At 38.8% G+C, this 20,725-nt stretch overlaps 1 protein-coding gene across 3 annotated transcripts in view; it reads right to left on the bottom strand.

The window, feature by feature from the left end:
- Positions 1-20,725, bottom strand: part of ctnna2 (catenin (cadherin-associated protein), alpha 2) — a 360,950-nt gene that overhangs the window by 20,014 nt on the left and 320,211 nt on the right. For all 3 annotated transcript variants that reach the window (XM_056370618.1, XM_056370606.1, XM_056370611.1), the window contains exons 10-13: positions 16,910-17,002; positions 13,167-13,323; positions 12,306-12,506; positions 3,635-3,786 (exon numbers count right to left, since the gene is read on the bottom strand). In XM_056370618.1, coding sequence (XP_056226593.1) covers positions 3,635-3,786; positions 12,306-12,506; positions 13,167-13,323; positions 16,910-17,002 — 603 coding nt within the window. The remainder of the gene's footprint in view (positions 1-3,634; positions 3,787-12,305; positions 12,507-13,166; positions 13,324-16,909; positions 17,003-20,725) is intronic.

Genomic DNA, 20,725 nt, shown 5'->3' with positions numbered 1-20,725 from the left:
TGTCAAGCTGCATCTCAAGGATTAGACAATAGCTCTCTGACAAAGCTGCTTTTAAGATCCAGTACAGAACATTGGAGCACAAAACACACGGCAAGGTTAAATTTTAAAGAGGAAGCAACTTAAGTTTAACAAAATGTTAGAAGTATTGCTTTTATTTGCATCCATAATACACATTTAATATTCTATTTATTTCCTTTCTTTGAAGATGTATCATGTTTAAACACGACTTTGTGGTGATTGTAATTCCTTAATGTTATTCTTCTAAAAACTCATGACAGTCCTTTGATTTCTCTATTATTTTTTATTTCAAAGGGGAAAAAGTAGAATGGCAAGTGCAGTTTAATGAAGGATATAGAGTATTACACCACCATGCGATCATGCTAACATTGTCAAAGCATTGGGAGTACAATCAATGTGTAGTTTCTGATCAAATAATATAATTGGAATATAATTGAGTTACATTTTTTGCATCTGCTCAAACTGAGCCACTAAATAATTATTACACAGTTTTATTTAGCTCTGCTGGCTACACTGGGCTCTATCACTAATTAAGATTAGTGGGTTAGCCAGCTTGTTTCAACACAGGCTTGTTGATCTCATGAAGCTGGCTCAGTTTTAACTGGGCTACAGTCACCATGGTAACATACTGTATGCTGGATCAGACCAAAACATGTACATGTGTAAAGTCACTCTTATATGAAGCTGACATTTAAGAAAAAAAGCCCTGAATTCATGGTGTTGTCGAAATTATCCTTGTAGAGAGCACTCTGGGTTTTTCTATTTATAGAATACCTTCCCATAATGATGAGTTGTAGATATAATAAATGTTTTACACAACCAGTGCTTACGTTGGCTATAATGCAGGACTTGTACCAAACAACAGGTTGCTCATACACCATAGCCTATGGCAGTAATGAATGATATTTATTGTTGCACAGGCTGGTAATTGTGCTGAATTTCCTTCTTAGTATTCCCAACAGTGAAAGATCCAGTGTGGCCCGTTGGACACTGTCGGATATTCCATCATTGCTGAACATAAAATCTTCTGACGCACTTAATGAGATTGTACAAATAAAAATAAACCAGATGACCAATGTGCATTAATGAGGGGCAGTGATGAGCTGGAAAAAAAGGAAGACCACCCACACACTGAATATTAGCTCCTAATAATTTATTTACTCAACGCTCAGGACACATGAAGCTTCCTTAGGCATTCTTTTATTCAAGTGTTTTTAGTTACCCACAGTACCAGGGATGACATTTACTTTGCACTTCATATCATACTCTGTTTTGCTCATAATCATTTGTAATGAAAGCTTCATAAAAGCACAAATTCTACCTGTGTATTTTTTTGAAGATTGTTGACAATTTCTTTAGTAAATAGTAAGATTTATTTTATTATTTGAATGATAATTTATTTTGCTTGGTTTTGTTAGTTATGTGCCTCTATTCCTATTTTGCCCCACAAAATCACATTATTTTTGCCTCTGCACTGACCTAATTACATCGTGTGAAATAATTATCCAATCTTATCTCAAATAAAATACAGTACATTTGATTTATTGATGATGCATATGATTATCTGCTTGTGACACTTGTTTCTCTCTAAATGTGAATGCATTCGTAGATGGATCCCAAAATCCAGATGTTAACCAGCTTCGCAAGGCCGATTCTATGTCTAACAGTCTAATAATAGTAATGGCATAACTACTGCACACACCTGTGTAACAGATATGTTCCGTGGCACCGTAGTACCATGCTACATCACAGCCGGGTGTGGTCACAAGAACTGTGATGCTGGGTGTACTCAGGGGTTCAAGAGACTTTCAGGCCATAGAGGTATCTGAGTTTTTCCTCCATCTAGAATGTGAGGAGTTACTCTTTAGGTTGAGCAAAGGCAAATAACACAAACAGACAGTCTGACTCAGGCCATGTTCACACAGACATTAAGAATGCGTGAAAAATTACAGCCTCCCAATTCTGTGGAGTCCAGCAAAAACACATGTTGTTTGGCAACAAATTTACCAAGTGGATTCTCATTTCAAGGTTGTATGAATCCTGTCTCACTGTTGTGCACTGTTAAGGTATCTGATAAGCCTTTACATTTAAGGATCTAATTAATTATTAAAACCAGTTGTCTCAGACTGTATTTCATCATATCACCGGTACCTGAATAAACATGGTTCCTGTCATTGCAGGAAGCATGTAAAAAGTTGTACTTTCTTTCTGTTTGTGCGAGAGCTGGGAAAAAGTGAAAACACTGGTTATATTACAGCTGCCAGTCTCCGACCACTGTTCAATTTCATACATGTTTCATTCTAATGGTTCCTACGCCACAGCACCGCTTTGCTCTGGGTGTGTGTGTGTGTGTGTGAGTGTGTGTGTGTGTGTGTGTACGTGGGTACATAAAGTCCAGGGCAAAACTATATTTTTGAGAACTTTCATTATAACTTTACACTCTTCTCAAGACCTGCCTCAATTTTTAAACACTATGGAGAATTGGTTTCTTAATCCATCGACTGCTCATAAGATCTGTGTTGTAAAAATTCTAAAGGACCCATTACTTGGCTTAAGTGGGAGAAGAATAACACAGACACATAAAAATGTGTGCAGAAAAAAACTATTACATGTGGCACCAACATTTGCTATTTATATGATGGGGTCAGACAACAGAGAAAGCGAGGATCTTCTAAGTTGTTTCCTCAGAAAGTAATTGAACTTGGATGGGATTATGAAGCCAGCTGGTCCTGGGCAGTTCAAAGCTGCCTGTTTTACATTATTTACCAACATCAAATTATTTTCCATAATTAGATTTTTTCCAGAGCTTCACTGGGAAACCTTCCAGCCTGCATAAAGTTGAATAAATGAATTACATGGTGAAGAGAGCGGGGCCAGTTTGGGTGAAAAATGCAGATAGTGAAGCATTAGAGTAGGTAGTGGAGCTGCTCGTGTCATGATTTTATGCAGCATTTTTTTATCACGACATGCTCTAAAATGTTCTGTCAGCTTCACAAAACAAATAATGTGGCAGGTGTGACATTTCAAATGGGAATTCTGTTGAATTTTAGATTTCAATTATGGTTTTCTTCATCCTTAGGGCAGATATATTTTTGTCAGAGAACATCCACTATCATCTATGCTAGCCAGCAGCACAGTTTGCTCTCCTAACAATGTCCCACAGAGGTGTCTCGCTAAAATGAGAATGAAGAGGAAAAAAACTGGAAGAATGTCTGTGAGTGTGACAAATTTGTCTCCTGAGTCATGGTGAAGTTCACAAGGTGACGAATCCAATGACTCAAGAGATGTTATTCTCATAAGAACAGAGGAATTTTTTCATATTATTATTTAGAGGGTAAAAAGTGGAGTGAATTGATTGTAGAGCTTAATACAGACATACTGACTGACTAACAAGCAACACTAGGAAATAAACAATTTAGATGTCTACATTCACAAAATACAAAATCAACGTTTTAAACATTTGCAGGAAGCAAGAAATAAATTGCCGTACTTGGCCTTGGTCAGCATTTCCAAAACACATTCATTTCTGACTAACTCTTGCAGAGCATTAAAGCCACTTCAGAGAATTTCAGTGAGTGTTTTCCTTATACTCTTTTAAATGAGGCAATGGACATACCCTTATCATGAGGACAGCTTTCCTGATGTCACGGACGCCGTCGTACACCAGACGGGATGCATCAATGAACTCATTCTCCTCAAAGGGCTGTGGGGGGTTCGTACTCAGTGCCTCAATAGCTACCTCCACCTGTTCAGCAAAACGGGGCATGACTGCAGGGAGGAAATAGGTAAGGAGGTGGAGAGAGGGAACAAAAGAAAGATAGGAGAGTCATGTTTATCACATTGCTTGTGAACAAAATGAATAAAGGTTACCAATTAGAAAGGGAAAATGGTATGGTGAAAGCACAGTTATTGAAGTGTAGTGTCTCTAGTTGAGGACATAACCTTTTCATTTGAAATTGTTTTTATAGCCGCAGGGTCTCCCCCTGCTCACTTGTGCACTTCGGGAAATGGCGCGATGTCACCTTCAACCTCCGTGTAAGTGACGATCATTTTCACAAATTGCACGTCAATTAGTTATTTCACAGGAAGATCAGCCTGTCTGTTACAGATCTGTTTGTGTGCGTGTTGGCATGTGGAATGTGGAAGTGTGTGTGCGTAACCTGTGAGAAGATGGCTTGTGTGTGTTTCAGCCAGTGTTACAGTACAAGGACGCTAACTTGCAAGCTCAGCCTGTCAACGCACAATGCCGGTGAAGGGAAACAAATTCATCAAAGTCTTTTGAGCTGAACAAAAGCCAGGCAACAAAAGGAAAGTCCCTATTGACCATAAAAATGGTTGGTTTTGTTGTCAGTATCAATTGGCCAGACTTTGTGTGTTTAAATGAATTGTGCTGGATGTGAATAGACATTATTCAATATTCAAGAAAATGGGCTGAATGTTTGAATATTTAGCAGGCTACCTTTCTACGTAATCTCCTGTTGAGTCAGAATAATTGAATGCAGAGTTTAATAATGTGTTTTTTTTTTCATATGAAGCTTGTGCTGTAGCAAATTATCATAATAAAAGCTTTGGTTCACCTGGACAGACAGTTCCCAGTCAGAAAAGGTGGTTTCCATATACTATACTATCTATAGGCCGACAACCCCAATATTACTTGTGACTTGTGCTTCAAGTCCACGACTGCACAGGTATTTTTTCTATGAATCCATACCAAATACACATATATGGAAATGGTTTTAGGTGGAGAAAGACAGGGAGAAAGAAAGAGAAAGGCTTTTTTGATATATTCTAAAAAGATGTCTTGGCTGCTTTGGAAATAACAAATATGTGTCTATGTAGAGAGGATTTTTGAGAGTAGATACTTGGCTTGATTTAAGACAACACCTTTTTCAGAGGAGATGACAGGTCTAATGAAGACAGACGAATAGCAAAACAGAGGAAAAGACAGATAAAGTGTGGCAGCCTGGCTATTGAGCCTCCACCAGAAAGCCGACTGTGTGATTTTTTATTATTACTCTCCACACTTTCCTACTCTCTTACATGCGGCGTGAACTAAATCAATTAGCCAGCTTGCACTAAAGGTGTATCTGCAGTATACTTATTTGTCTGATATAAAACATAAGCTATATTTCACCATACATAAAAGGCACTACAAAAACTCTCTCCCCTTTTCTTTTCATTTTTAATTCAGTTTAATCCACTTACTGGAGGAGCGTAAAATAGGCTTTTGGGAATTGCTGGGAAGGCGTTTTAAATAGAAATATTTAAATGTTCTCCAAGCTCTTAATGAGCAAAGTTGCTGATGGTAAGGGGCAATTTCACTCATTCCAGTTGAAAAATGATGAAGGGAATTAAATGTGACCATGTAGGAATGGATTTTTTTCAGCCCCTAGGCTTAAGCATAGTTTAAGTGAGAAGTTATGGAACTACAATGAATGCTTAAAAACCTCACCGCAGAGATGGCGTGCCCCTGTGACGTGTTTAACGAACTCCAAACAGCACAACTCTCACAGTTTCTGACGCCTAAACCTCAATTTCATGTGTAGAAAGCTCAGCTCAGATGATATATTGTAAGGTAAAACGCTTTTTCACCATTAGCAACTTTATGAAATCATGAAGTACAACGTCAAAACCTTGATTGGTGTCATTTTTGAAGGAAACATTATTGCAGCATCTGAATGTAAAGCTTTTCACCACAGGTATTACAGTATCATGTTGAGTGGCCAAGAACCTGTACTTAAGTTCTAACGTAATGAATATTTCATGCATAATTAAAGGGGAACATGAATACATTGCATGCCGCATAGCATTACATTACTTATATCACTTAATAATTATTACAAATATACTATATTTCTATTGTATTGCTGTATCTTTATATCATATTTTATGCTATAATAAAGTATTATTCTATAATATATATGTCAGTTATATGTATTGTATAGTGTAATATTTCTAGCGCATTTTCTGTTGACAAAGCATCACATGACTACCTATGTTAAAGGGGTTCCTCTTAATAACCTCTACTCAACTCTACAGAGCTTCATAGCATCTTTCAGGTCGCCGATTTGCTCTTTAGGTTCGCTCTCACTGCTGTCATCAGCTACTTTCAGAATAAAAGGTTCTAAAAACTACCGTATGATGGCTGTACAGCACTGAACAGGAGACAGATAGATGAACATAGTGGCGCATTTAAGGAAAAAAAAGAGATAATTCCCTCAGGAGTTGGTGCAAGCCAAAATAGTTACATTGCATATAGTACATGCAAATATTTGCGCAAAAACCTTTATAATGCCATCTCTTTCATGTTTCTTTGTTTTTACATTTCTGTTGGATGTAACATGTAGTCTTAAAAATTTTACGTCAAACTTTACAGTTCTACTGAAGGAACACCGAAGATAATGACATTAAGGCTTAAGTGATCCTGATTTCAGAAAGCTTACCTCTCCCATCTCCTACACTCTAACCTTGGTTAACATCTTTCACCTTCCTCCACTTCTGCTCACATAGTGATTTCCTCATCAGCACTGTCTCCCAACTCCCACCTCTATTTACAAACTGATTAAGAGACCTTACCTCCTCTCCTTGCAAGCTATGAGTTTGCCATCTGTTTCCCATTCTGGCTAAAACCTTTTTTCCCATCATTATAACAATGGATACAAATATAAAGAGCAACTCATCCGGCTCAGAAACTGTGCACTGTACAACTATAGCCCGTACCAGGAGGCCATTTTTAGTACTAAAGGAGCATCGACTCACTTTTCTATTTCCCCTTAAGCATACATTGCTTTCTTTCTTCTCTATATTAGTGTTTTCTTGATATCAATAATAGGGTAGTTTGATTGAAGATTTTAAAAGAAATGCTCAATATTTATGGTAAGTTTCTTTCAGTCCAGCTTGCCACAGTAGACAGTGTGAAGTATCTTTACTTCTATCCCTTAGCCTCTGCTGCACTTCTTTTTAGTGCATTTGATTCACTGATTTACAGACATGACATGTGGGTGGCAGCGTGAGCATGTGTGTTATTGCTCACTGCAAAACCCTGGCTAAATCCCATTTACTGTGCCCCCATGTAATAACAAGGAGCAACACCACCCTGCTTCTCTAAATGGCACACTGACTTAGGCAATATATCAGTTTTTTAATCTACCCTCTCCAGGCACCACATTAATGATCAACTTTAAAATTTGTCCCCTTTTTTTTGGGGAGACGATAAGTTTAAACACAGGGAGTTAGTGGGCAGAAAAGTGTCTCAGGGAAGAAGGAAGGAGAGGGGAAAGAGAGAGAAGCCATAACCACTTTCCCATTAGGCTATTGATTTTTCTTCTTCTCAAGGACACGCTTCAATCCTAGGACCATGTGTAGACTGTCTGTCAGGAATCTATGGCTCAGCTTTACACACACAAGAGTTGTGTGCCTTGGCTGCCTGTATTTGGACCGGTCATAAATCTGACTGCACTCAATATGAGAAGGAGGAATGGACAAATTGAGACAAGGTCAAAGGGCAGGTAACTGTGATAAGTGTCTGGTGTTGATGTGGCAGTTGTCAGAAAGACAGACTCAGTGGTCACGACTGGCATGAGTGGCCGTGGGCGTAAACACGGCCCAATCAAATAAAAAACACAAACAGCCACCTTGAAGACTCATAGACACACACAAGCACACACACATGTACTCAGGCACAGGATAAATGTTTTACACATGCACACCGGTGAAAAAAGGAAAAAAGGGGACCACATCAATGAATTCCACTAAAATCCCTGCTCAGATCGCTTAGTGAAATCCTTGGTGACAGCTATTGATTTTTTGGTAGAGTCTAGTTAATTGGACTCAGTACCCTCTAAAAAGTGTGTGGTCCTATATTCTTTTCCTTTGTTCAGCTACGCTTAATCATCTTTCCCCCAGCTATAGATTTCTCCTCGACTGTGTTCAACTACATAGACATCAAGTCTGTGAGGACTGAGGGGAGAGGGAGGCAAAAGTTCATGAGGATCAATAAGTGCTTTATGGTCCAGATCAGATGTGCATGGTAGCCCTTAAAAACCCCAACTACCACTAAGAGGGAAACAGGAAGGGAAAACACAACAGCTCTTAATCAAAGAGAAATATGGAGCAAATGAAACGCTGGACTAACATAGTTGCTGGTTCCCGACTTAACATCTCAATTAACACCCTCAATCGAGTGGACACGATGCCTCGTTAAAATTCAAGTCTCCCTTGAGGCCTTGCAGCTAGTGTGATACTACCCACTTGCTGCATGTGTATAGACTTTATCATCTTAGCCCTGAGGTTAAGGTGAAGTCAGACAGGATGCATGGACATCTTAAAGGTGCTATGTGTAATTTTTAATTTTAAAACATTCAAAAATTAACTAAATTATAATAGCCACCTAGCCCCGGCCCGTCCTGTATCATAATACCACTTAGAATCTCGAGAGGCGATAGTGAGTCAGTGCGGCCTCCAATCTGCCCTTAGTCCAACATGAGAGGATGAAGAAGTAGCGCTGCCCGGAGGGCAAGAAACCACATTTGGCAGCAAAGAAAAGAGGTGATAGAAGCAAAACAAGAGTAAACATTGGCATTGCTTTCCACTGTAGGAATAAAGTTCGATGCTGAACTCTAAATGTTTTCTCTAGACTGGTAAGTAAACACCTGTCAATACTAATGTTGATTATGTAGGCCTACCCATAGCACTTACATATAGTACCTTTAAAATCGGCTTCTGGTGCGTGTATTCAACCTCATGTGGCTATTAACTATTTGTCTGAGTAAATTACATTTTGAATAAAAGTGAATAATCGAGCCACACTAACCACACTAACCTAGATATCAAATATTCAAATGGAATTATAATTCAGCTTGTGGGTGTAACGCATCAACTTGTGAAGCTTTTGTAAATAAATTATAATGTATTCCTTTTATAAACATCTATGAACCGCAAAGTTCCATTAAGTGTCAGTTTTTTGCAGACACTGTCACCTATCCAGAACTAACAGTTCTACCAAAACATCATTACAAATCACTGTTGGATAAATAATCTATTTTATGTGACACTGAATAATGCTTGTAAATTGAATGTAAACAGGGGTTGTTCTGGGTCACTTGTTGAAATGACTGATATATAACATTCAAGTTTGTAGTTGAAATATTCGGTGCCAAAGACAGATTACACATTGGTAAGTGTGTTCAGCGCTTTTCTTTTGGCCTCTGCATCCCACCACCCCTGTTCTTTTTCTCTGGCACTGACATAGAGAACAATGTGAACTTTTCACTCTTCCCAGTATTCAGAAGAAAGTTGCTCTACTTAACTAACATCTTGCATTTCACAGGTGTGAAATGTAAAATGTAAAACATCAAATACACACATACAAACAACAGCTATAAAAAGGAAAGTCACTGCAGATGCGACACTCATTTCCAACAGGTGGCATACATGTTAAATTCGCAGAAGCTAATGTGTTCCTCACATTTATGTGTCTAAATCTGCAGGTTTTAACTTTTGCAACTATTACTTTTCTTGTGGTCAAGGTAGAAGTAATAAATATTGGACTTAAGAATTGGATGATTTCAGTTTTTATTACACCAGTGGCTCAGAGTCCCATTATTACTATCTCAAGGGAAATGTATTCATACTGTGCTATGTCAACAGTGAAACTCTAAATTAAAAATGAGATTAAAATATCATCTAGACAACAATGCAGTTCTTACAGGTTAGAGTAAAAACTGTAACATTTACAGTCATCCCAATGTGTAGGTGTGAACTAATCCAAAAAGACTGCTGTTGGCTATGTTTGACCTTTAACAGTCACATATTACTGCAGAGTCAGTTTTGCATGTAAAACTCTATAAAGCTATAAAAACCGTCACATGAAAGAAAAAGTACTGAATTTCCTTTAGATATATTGTGCATTTAGGTCCAAGTTGGACCCCAATCTGTGAAGTTCAGGGTCTAATTATGATTTTTTTATCTTGTGTCTCTTTTGAATAAAGCATTCAGGCAGCAGGCCTCTCATTTTAAACCATTTGATTTACATTATGATGTTAACTTTTCAAAAAGCAAATGCGTGATAAAGAAAAATCAGTGGGCAATCGATACAACGCTGCAACACCAACAGTTCTCCATGTGTTGTTCTCAGTAATGCTGACATAATACTTCTGGGTTCTGCTGACACCAGACACTCCATACTCCATGGAGGATTAATAGAACAGCAGCACAATTATATAATCTTAGCATGTGACAAGGTTATGGTCATACAAAACTGACCTTAAGTGTCCATGAGATAATGCCACTGTACTTCATCAATTAATTACCCCAATCAATTAAACTGAATTATGCAATAATAGAACAGAATGTGCTTAAGATACCATATAACTATTACTGTAGGTAGTCCATTAGGGTGGAGCTGAGTGCCAGAAGAGAGGCTTAGACAGATGGCTCTGTGAAAACACGTGACTCACCTAATGCTGTTTGCGACTTATCATCTAGCAGGGAAGGGAGTTGATTGTGTCTCTCAATTATCCGGGCAGATGAAAGTAACGAGCGAAACAATAGATATACCGCCTCACTAAATGGGCTCTAATGGGAGAGATAGAAACTAGGGGAGGGATGGATGGGCGAGAATGGAAAAAAAATAGAATGAGCAGAGATGGTGGGGGATGGTGGCTAGTGTAACAGAGGGATTGTGGTCTGATTTGATTCTGGTGGACAGGTAATTGCTAAATTACTTCTTTCCTTTCATCCTGTGTTTTTTGTTTGTTCACCTTTCATAATGGTACATTTTTTAAAGGCATGTTAGCGCCTACCTTTAAGGGATTTGAGGAGCTATTTCACATTGCGAAAATGTTTTTCAGGAAAATAGACACCAGAATCTTTCTTCTTTCTTTGTGTTTGGACACAATGCACACAAACATAATATCTTAAACAAGACTGCATTAATGAAAGGAAACACTGACTAGTTTGCTTCTCATTTTCTGAACCACCTGTGTGTTGTAACGATGATACTGTTTCCTGGAAATAACAACAGCTTCACATTCTGGGTCCAACATTGACAAAAGCTTTCACTTTCTGATGATTACTTGGCTTTTACATATTACTAAACTAACCATTAGCAAGTGTTACAAACCCCCTCAGTGACTGCTTGATAATGTTTAGCTTTAAGCAGAGCAGATGCTGGCTAATTGATGGTTTACTGCTTACTGCAAAAAACCCCAATACTCGACTTGAACTCAACACTCCCTGTACATGCTGAAATGCGACGGTTATGCTGAAGAGTATTGAAGAGACCTGAGGCTTAGGGGTCTCAAGGCAAGCCAAATTTGTTCATGCACCAGTATCAGACAGTTGCATTCCTGGCTGCTAGACTCACTGCTGCAGTTTAGTTGTTATTTAGAAGACTTGTAGTGTGTCTTAGAGTTAATAATTGTTTTGCATGTAAATCTATATATTTTAATTGTCTATATTCCTTTCATATTCCTGGTTTTGTAATGTTACAACATTCATGCATGTCTGTTTAGTTTCGTTGATGTACATAGATGATTTCACAAGTGATGAGTTTAAAGTAGCCCTCACCTTGATATTTTCAAAGCATAATGACAAAATTCCTTTCCACTCAATACCGGGATACCTACTTAGTGTTTTCTGGTGACCTAAAAGCTGCACAACACTTCATACTAAAAAACACAAAATTCTCAAAGGCTTTGACATATTTAGAGGTCTGACTCAGTATAAATAGAGACAACACAACACAACTCTACACATTTAACTATTTACTCGCTGTTGCACCCTTACATCCCGTATGCTGAGAAAAGTATTCAGTCAATTTTGCTAAGGTGGGACGGAGACATGCGTTGGCCCTGACTCTGGTCTGCAAAAGCGATAAACTCGGGTATCCTGGAAAGTGCTGTGGCCCAGAAGCTGCACAGTGACGGAGGAAAACATAACAGATGAAAAGTGGATGAGAGGTAAGAGTGGCAGAGGAGAGAACAGGTGGTGTCCAGAGTTTGTCTAAGAGCCAAGACACTGATCGAAACTGTGGGACACTGGGCATGCAGGAAATTAAAGCCTATCTGTAAGTCACCACCAGACTGAGAAGCTAATGTGAGTGCTAGAGAGCGTGTGTGTTTGTGTGTGTGTTAGACTGCTCCTCACAAAAGTAGCTTAACTTGCCAAAAGGCTTGTTGCAAAAATGTTTGCTGCAAGCACAGTCCCAGGGTGAAGGATACTGTATTAAACTTCTCACTGTAATAATTTTGACTATAGCTTGTGCAACACCAGCTTTGTGTACTAACCAGTCTCAGACAGAAGCTTGATCGACTCCAGCACACGCTCGGTGTAGACCCCTGGTTCGTAGTTTTCCATCTCAGCATTAATGATGTGGACCACACGAGCGGCGCGGCCCCGGATGGCTCCAGCAGTTCGGTCAAGAGTGTCCACATCTCCCTCTTGCAGAGCAATTACGCATTTGTTTACATCCTCAAGGATGTGGTTCTCTGGGGAGAGGCGAAAAAGAATGACAGTGAGTGAAACTGGAGAGAAGCAAGGTCTCCACTTGTTGTTGTTTCACTTGTTGAGAGAAATTATATTTGTATAATGTTTGGAATCTTCACAAAAGAATTTTCCTTGTAAATGGAAATCAGTCACTTCTTTTATATTCTGTGCTGATGATTAATATTGTGTGATCCATGTTTCCCTGTGAATGTGAATGAAATGCTCTTTATACAATTCTGAACAATTGCAATTTAGTAAATCAAACTATTTATTTTTCATAAAAAAGATTTTTAAGAAGTTAAACGAAAAACTCCAAACTCAAATACCAAACATATCAATATCAAATGAATGAATGGGTTATGGGAAAATACATGAAACAAAATGCAAACAAACTGAACAAACCACAATTTATGCAAAACAAACAGTTGTTTGCTTCCTGACTTCACTGTTGAATTGCTGTTTTTCTCTGATTTGCTATATTATTTTTTTTATTTTTCGACTTCTTATTTGTTTTCATCCAAATTGTGATTTTGTTTTTCACATTGATCCACCACAGGGAAATCTCCTCAACTTGCTGTTTGAAGCGACCATTGAGTGAGTGAAAATTAGGAGCATGTGGCTCATTTCTTTCTATGAACAATTTGTGTTGTATTGCCTCATACCTGACACAGAAAGGAAGTCATCCACAGAGGTGATGTCATCCACAGCCTCGGTGAGGATGCGCACCTGCTTCTCCCACTGATCCTTGAAAACATCCATGTTGTCCTGGGCCACCTTGCTTTGGGGACGGGCGGCCAGAGTGAGTGCAGCGTTGATCACCTGGCATGTCAGAAGGGTTAACAGCGTTAAGTCATTGAGTTACTAGATTCAATTTACACATTTGTGAGCAAAACACATTTGTTTAACTTTTCAACATGAGGTATGTCAAAAACGATATCCCAACAGGCACAGCACATCAACGTCAGATAGACGTTGTACTCTGATGACTCTAATATCAGGCAGATCAATGAGACATTGGATTTTAGTCACCATACTTCACAACTAGAATTTTGCTATTCTCTGTCAACATGATGTTGGCATGGTTACTTAACAACACAACTTGAAACCAACAAAATATCAACATCAACTGTCATCAGTGTTAAAACTGATACTGTCCTGATATTGAATTTTGACATCACAACCCACATTTAACCAAATATAAACATCTAATGACGTGGATAGCCAGCTGCATGTCTGCTGGGATTCTTATTATTGTCAAAAACAATGATATTCGTGTATTTGTCCATCTTTCACATCTCCCGTTCTTTCCCAATGAAGATGTTTGAAGAATCTTTAAAAACAGGCCACATGTATATTGCTTTTATTTTTTATTGTAGGTTTTAGCAAAGGTTTCTCAAACAGGAGTAAAAGGGGCACTTGTTGGGGACTGTTTTTTGCAGCATAAATATGCTGATGTTCTAATGAGTTTTTATGGGAGCAAGACTAAATTTGTGGGATTGACTCAAACTAAATTAAAGAGTCCATTTTCTTCTTAATGAAGGTTCATAACCCCCAACTGTGTTTTCAAAAGTTAATATACAGGAATGGAGCTCTATGGCAGGGAAGAATAAGCTACATCAGGCTTTGACTTCACAGGGATACTTGTTAATAGGATCAATTCATTGCTGGTGTTGGTTTTTCCATGGGATTTATTGACATTAAATGTCGCAATCACAGATGGTAATTTGTCATTGTGATTGGCTGCCAGGCTTCAAGAGGGTGGATCTTATCTAACATGAGCATGTCAGGGGGCAGATTCCTGGAGAAGAGTAGAGTTATGAGAACGGCTCATTGCACATAAACCTTTTGCTTAGAGCATGATAGGCAATGAATGATAACTCTCATCCCTGAAGTACAGTGGCTTCAGAGAGTATTCAGACCCCTTCACTTGTTGCACACTTTATTGTGTTGTAGATTTGACGATATAAATTATTTTTTCATTTTTGTAAATAACCCATGATGACATTTTTTTTGCCCCTTAATTCAGTACTTTGTAGATGCCTCTTTAGAAGCAGTTACAGCTTCTAGTCTTCTTGGGTAAGTCATGCAAGCTTTGCACACATGGATTTGGATTTTTCCTGGCAGATCCTCTCAAGCTTTGTGGACTGAATGGGAAGTGTGTGTGAACGGCCATCGTTAGGTCTCTACACAGATGTTCTATGGGATTTAAGTCTCGGCTTTGGCTGCATTCATCCTTCCCTCAATTCTGACGTCTCCCTGTACCTGCTGCTGAGAAGCCCCCCTCCTCAGGCTGATGTTGCTTTACTATAAGAATGGTAATGATGAAGTTCTGCCCAAATACTTCAAATTCTGTCTCATTAGACCAGAGAATCTGTCTCTTTGTGCTCTCAGAGTCCTTTAAATGCCAGCTGGCTAACTCAGAGCAGGTTGTCATATACCTTTTACTCAAAGTGGATTCTGACTAGCCATTCTACCATAAAGGCCTGATTTATGGAGCCTCTGAAGCTCTGTTAGATTGACATTGGGTTCTTGGTCTCCTCTCTGACCAAGGATCCTCTAGTCCAGTTACACTGCTCAGAGTCCTGGTGGTTCCTGAGGTCCACTGATGGACTTCTGTTCTAGACCCATCTCAAGCATAATTAAAGCCAACAGCAAAGCAAACAGGCTGCACCTGACCACAACGTGGAGTACCACAGCGAAGGGTCTGAACACTTTTATAAATGTTACATTTCAGTTTTTGATTTTTAATAAATTTACAAAAATGTCTAAAACATGTCTTAGGTTATTTAATGTAGATTGTTTTAAACATTTATAATGAAATCTACAACACAAAAAATGTGAAAAAGTGACAGGGTCTGAATAGTTTCTGAAGCCACTGTATCTGGATTTGGTTTCAGTCTGTGCTCACTGGGCCGACATCCTGTCTTGTTGTTGGCCATCAATGCACACAGTTTATGCTGTTGACTGTTTGTAGCAAGTACAACTGAAAGGCTTTGTCGTGAGTAAATCCTCTAGGCCTGACAACAAAACATTTTACCAATACCACCTGTGCTAAGACATAAGAAAAATCTAGAATATTACCACACTTATCCTTTAAATGCATGGTCAGTAAAATGTATTGTTTTAAAAAATAACAACTGTGTGTTGGCCAGAGGACCCATGGATGTATTAGAAGGATGAAGTATTTTTTATTTTTATTTTTTTACAGTTTGAAGGGAGCAAGGTTATCTTTAAAAAAAAAAAAAAACAGCAAGTATTTTGAGTCTGATCTGTGTCGGATAGAACATCTGGCTCCAAGCCAAAAAAAAAAACAAAAAAGATCAACACTTCCCAAGATTTTTAAATGATGGAAATAAAATACATCTCTTAAACATAGGTATTTTTTTTAGATGAGCAACATCCTGCTGAGACTCTTCAGAACAACGACTTGCACTTGTACAGTATTGACAGCTGGCATGTGTACTTCAACCAGAAGTATATGAGATTTTTCTCCCTGTTCTTCATCACTTCTTGCTTCATAGATTTTGTCTTAGTTATTTTAATCTGTATGCAGCAAAGGAGACACTATGATCTGGACATGTTAGCTGCCAAGGCTGTTGTTGTATGTGTGTGTGTTTGCATGAGTGAAGGAGCTGTTGTTAGGTGTACTTAGAGCAGCTGGAAATCTGTCTCTCACTCTTTTTTTTAAAGATTATTTTCTTTGGCATTTTTACTTTATTTGATAGACATAGTAGAGAGAGAAAGAGAGAGAGAGAGAGAGGAAGGGTGGGGGTAGGTGTGAGGGTGAGGGAAGAGACATGCAGCAAAGGGCCCAGGCCCCGGCTGTGACTAAGCCTTACTATGTGGTACACGCTCTATCAGGTGAGCTACTGGGGCTCCCCCGGAAATATTTCTCTTTGTTACACCTCCTCTTTGTTCCTTCTTCCCCAGTCACAAAGTCTGTGTCTATTATGTTTTTCAATCTGTCTGTGTTGAGCATTGCCAAGAGGTATCAGGAGATGGTTCCTGCCCAGGTTTTTAAGTAAGTGGGTCTCAGCAGGTGTGCGTAGTGGGGCCTGCACATTAGTTCCTGAATCTTAAATTCAGCCTCCTTCCTCCATTTCTCTTCTCCATTACTATGTTGGGTCCTCTGTGAATAAGGCCTGATGTTAACTGTGGAAAAAATGGATCGATTTTAACATGCCCCTTTGCTTGCATCAAGAGAAAAAGCACTACAAGGTCCTCCTACACATTACTCATAGCTTTTCCACCCAGTCTACCAACTATGATTCTTCCTCTGTCATTTCTAGCTATTCTATTTTCTAAAAGGTCTCTAAAGATACTGCTTCGCGCTGAAAAGGAGAGTTAATAATGCTTGTGTAAAAAGTGCTTTATTATGGGATGAAAGTGATTTTTAAGTCCTCACCTGTGGACATAGGCTGTCAATTTGGGTGGCAGCCATACGAACCAACTTCACACCCTCTTCATTGTTGGAGATGGAGCAAGCGAGGTTGGCCACCTGAATAAAGAAACCAAAACAAGGACACAATGCTTATAACAAGCTGAATGCTTTTTAACTGAAGGTCATGAGCAACAAAATGTTCTCTCGTCACGCTGACTCGACATCGAAAACAATAGGTTGACATTTTTTTCAGGTATGTCTTACAACAATGTTCACCTGTTCATATGCACACTGAAACAGTTTTTGGCAATTACAATTGTTCCTTGTGTTCCCTCTGTAAAGAGATCTCTTGCTAATCCAGTACTAATGAAAGTGATGGGGGAGAAAATCAACAGTCGGGATTCTGAGCAAAAATGCTTTCAAAAATTTAATCGCAGGGAATCAAAAGCCAGCAGTCTGAAATCAAATCAAGTGAGTATCTACGAAAGCTACATTCCTTTTAGTATAATATCCTCTGTCGCATGACAAGGTTGGGATTTTATAATGAAAAGACTGGAACTTTGGTAGATACCCACTTGATCTGACAGCTGAAGGCTTATATTACATCCAGTTTAAGGTTATAATGCATTTTTTCACAGGACGAGTACTGTGGATTTTATTCTTTATCAATTATATTAGAATTTTACTAGGACAAGCCAGTATGGAGCATTACAGCGGAAACAGTTTCATTGTCCATATGAGTGTGTAAGTGTTGTTTTAAGATGGATGTGAAATATTATTAACCTGTCCTTCAATGTGTGGAGTATAGACTGGCTACATAGATACTACACTTACAGTAGATACAGTACATTGCATGCTTTCTGTATTTTTATGCACAGGAAAGGGAATTTAAACATTTGACTTAGGCTACCTCCAAATGAATATGTTTTTTATATTAAAACTGTTTTAAAATAAAGAGACCTTGATCAAGGAACAGCGAAGACAGATGTAGCATGATAAAATGCAGAATTTAACTGTGCAACAGCTGCTAGCAAAGATAATAAGGTCAGCATTGCTTGTAATTTGTTAACCATGTTGCATTCACCACTGGTAGTTGTGACTGACCCAATCAGGAGGCAAATGTCTGTGTCATTGTTTCCAAAAGTCTCATCCAGACTAAAACGCCCCATTGTAGGGACATGGAAACTCCGGAGTAGATGGAATGCCAGGCATAAACATACCCAAAGTTTTAACACTAAAACATATATGTGAATGTAGCCTTAGAAAACCATTGTGGCTCTTTCATTTTTGCGCTGGAAAGTCAGTGTAGCTAAATTTGAGAGGTACATGACATAGATGTTTTAAATGTCCAATAGATTATGTGTCGCAGCTTTTTTTTAAACTGATGGTGCAGACCCTTAATGATTGCAGTTACAGTACTCCAGAGGGTATGCGTGTTAAGAATGGTCGCGACATGGCAAAGTGACATGGCACAGGTTGGAATATCGCGCTCAGCAGCAGCAAGGTAATTGGATTCATTCAGATCTAAAATGGGCAGGTTCACACAATATATATACAGAAAGCTAAAGTCATTAAGTTGACATTTCCAGCATGGCTCTGATGCATGACTACCATGCCTGAACCATTATGGGTCTTGGTAGTGCAAAGAGGTACTTGATTGTTTAATTAAGGTGCCAGATGGTTTTTATGTCTGAAACAACACTGTTTGTGATTTATTTTCATCTTTACATCAAGTTATGGTTTATTGAAAACATGTTTCCAACATGACTCCTCCATGGGAGACACATACAGTAGCTTTTCCCAGTCCATTTTTCAACAGAATGTCAGGATCATTTTTGGTACAGAGCTGCACTAATATCTTAGAAAATGCATCTGTCCACGGCACATTTTTAAAAAACAAATTATACTTGATTGATGACATTTGAAGATTGCATGAGTTGGTTTCTATCAGCAGTGAACACTGGCTGAATAATTAAAAAAGTGAAAAGCATTAGAGCTGCTATACAGTATTTCGAACCATCACAACCATGTCTCACAACTTATTCATGACACACACACACACACACACACACACACACACACACACACACACACACACACACACACACACAATCTGCTGTTTTCCCAGGTGAAGTGATCATATTTCTCCACAGTATCACTATATTGCACAGTTAATTTTCATAACTTCAAACTCTATATAATCTAATACCGTCCTTAAGTAAATCAGATTTCAGCATGAGGCCAGCCTTTGAAACTGAGCTAAACAGACACATGCCTGTTGGCAGCAAAAGGTGCCAGTCTGTATTAGCACTTCTGGTGCTCACATGTCACTGTTTGAGGCAAATTGAGGTAAATCAAATTTGTGTTAGAGGACTCTTGCTTAGAGCTCCATCTCTTTACTCATGACAGCAATGAGCACATTGATGGATTGCAGTCCTTTATGTGAAGCAGTGTGTGTATGTGTTTAAAGTGTGTGTGTGTGCGTGTGTGCGTGTGTGTGTGTGTACCAGAGAGAAACAGTGTGATTGAACATGAGTGGCTGCTCACAGAAGACTTGTTTGAAAAAACAAACACAAAGCATGATTTAAAGGTGAATTCCAGCATAATTTAAGTCCCCTTCATTCACTTACTGTTTTACATTATTGTAATCTATACAGAGAATTTACCAGAACCTTTATTATATTGTGACATATTTGCAATTTTCCTCTTATCCTTGCAAAGTAAATTTGACATGAATGCTGTGTAGTTGTTTTTTACAAAATACTTCCAGTAAAGAAAAAAGGGTGGGCCAATTTCGGCCATTATTGTTTAAAATCCAATTATATTTCCTTTTTATTTTAATGCACTAAAGCTGGTGGAATAATCCTGCTTTGTTTTTTTCTTGGTTTCTCACCACTTGCTATTGTATGTAGCAAATAGAAACTCTCTTGTCTTGCCTCTCCTCTAGTGTGCACACATTAATATGGTGACATGGTGGATGGACCTATCCATCCCTTGTAGAACGTTCATTGTCATCTCTGTGCTAATGCATCTTAGTTTGAGTTTGTGGACTTAAGCTGAAATCTCACTGAAAATTTACTTGAATAACAAAGCTTTTATGTGCCATTTGCTGCATCTCCATCAAGTAACAGGCTTTCAATTTTCCATTTCGGTGTTTTTCCTATTACAGTATAATTGCAGTACCTGACCGGCAGAAAGCATGTCTCCTGCCTCAGTCTTTATTCACTTACTTAGTTTCCTTTCTCTGGTTCTGCTCAGGTCCTCAGTGGCCCTTTGACTGCTGCAGTGGGCTCATGTGTGGTGAAGGGGCAGAGGGCTTTCTGGAGGCTGGAAACATGCCCAACAGACACACTCCCACTCCCTCTTACCCAACACACAGAGCTGGGCCAGGGCCAACGCTGCAACATCCAGCCAAAACTACTAATTGCAATTATCTAAGGAAGTGCTTCTCCTTTGAGGTTTTGTTTTTTTTTTCCCAAAGAGGGGAAGGTAAAAACCAAGACAGAAGGTTTGAGACTATACCACACAAGCGTAATGCTGATACGGTCAAGGATGTTGGAACAGAATATGCAATACAAAGAGGCGTGTGTGTGAGCGTGCACGCCCGTGTGTGTGTGTGTGTGTGTGTGTGTGTGAGAGAGATAGAAAGGGAGCAATAGAGAGAAAGCCCTGCTGAATGCCCATTCTTCATTTTAGCCTTGAACAAAGAACTATCGATTTTGTCCTTTTGCTCTGCCCTGGATAATCACTTCAATTCTAATTTGATGAAGGTTTCCACTGCAGTTGGAGAGATGGGCATTCTCATGTATGCTATCTAAATCACCTAAATGGAGCTGAGTA

The sequence above is a fragment of the Seriola aureovittata genome, chromosome 3 (genome assembly GCF_021018895.1).
Source record: "Seriola aureovittata isolate HTS-2021-v1 ecotype China chromosome 3, ASM2101889v1, whole genome shotgun sequence".
In the NCBI taxonomy this organism is placed as follows: Eukaryota; Metazoa; Chordata; class Actinopteri; order Carangiformes; family Carangidae; genus Seriola; species Seriola aureovittata.
Note: the sequence above shows the minus strand (reverse complement) of the source record. Positions and strands in the feature narration are given on the sequence as shown.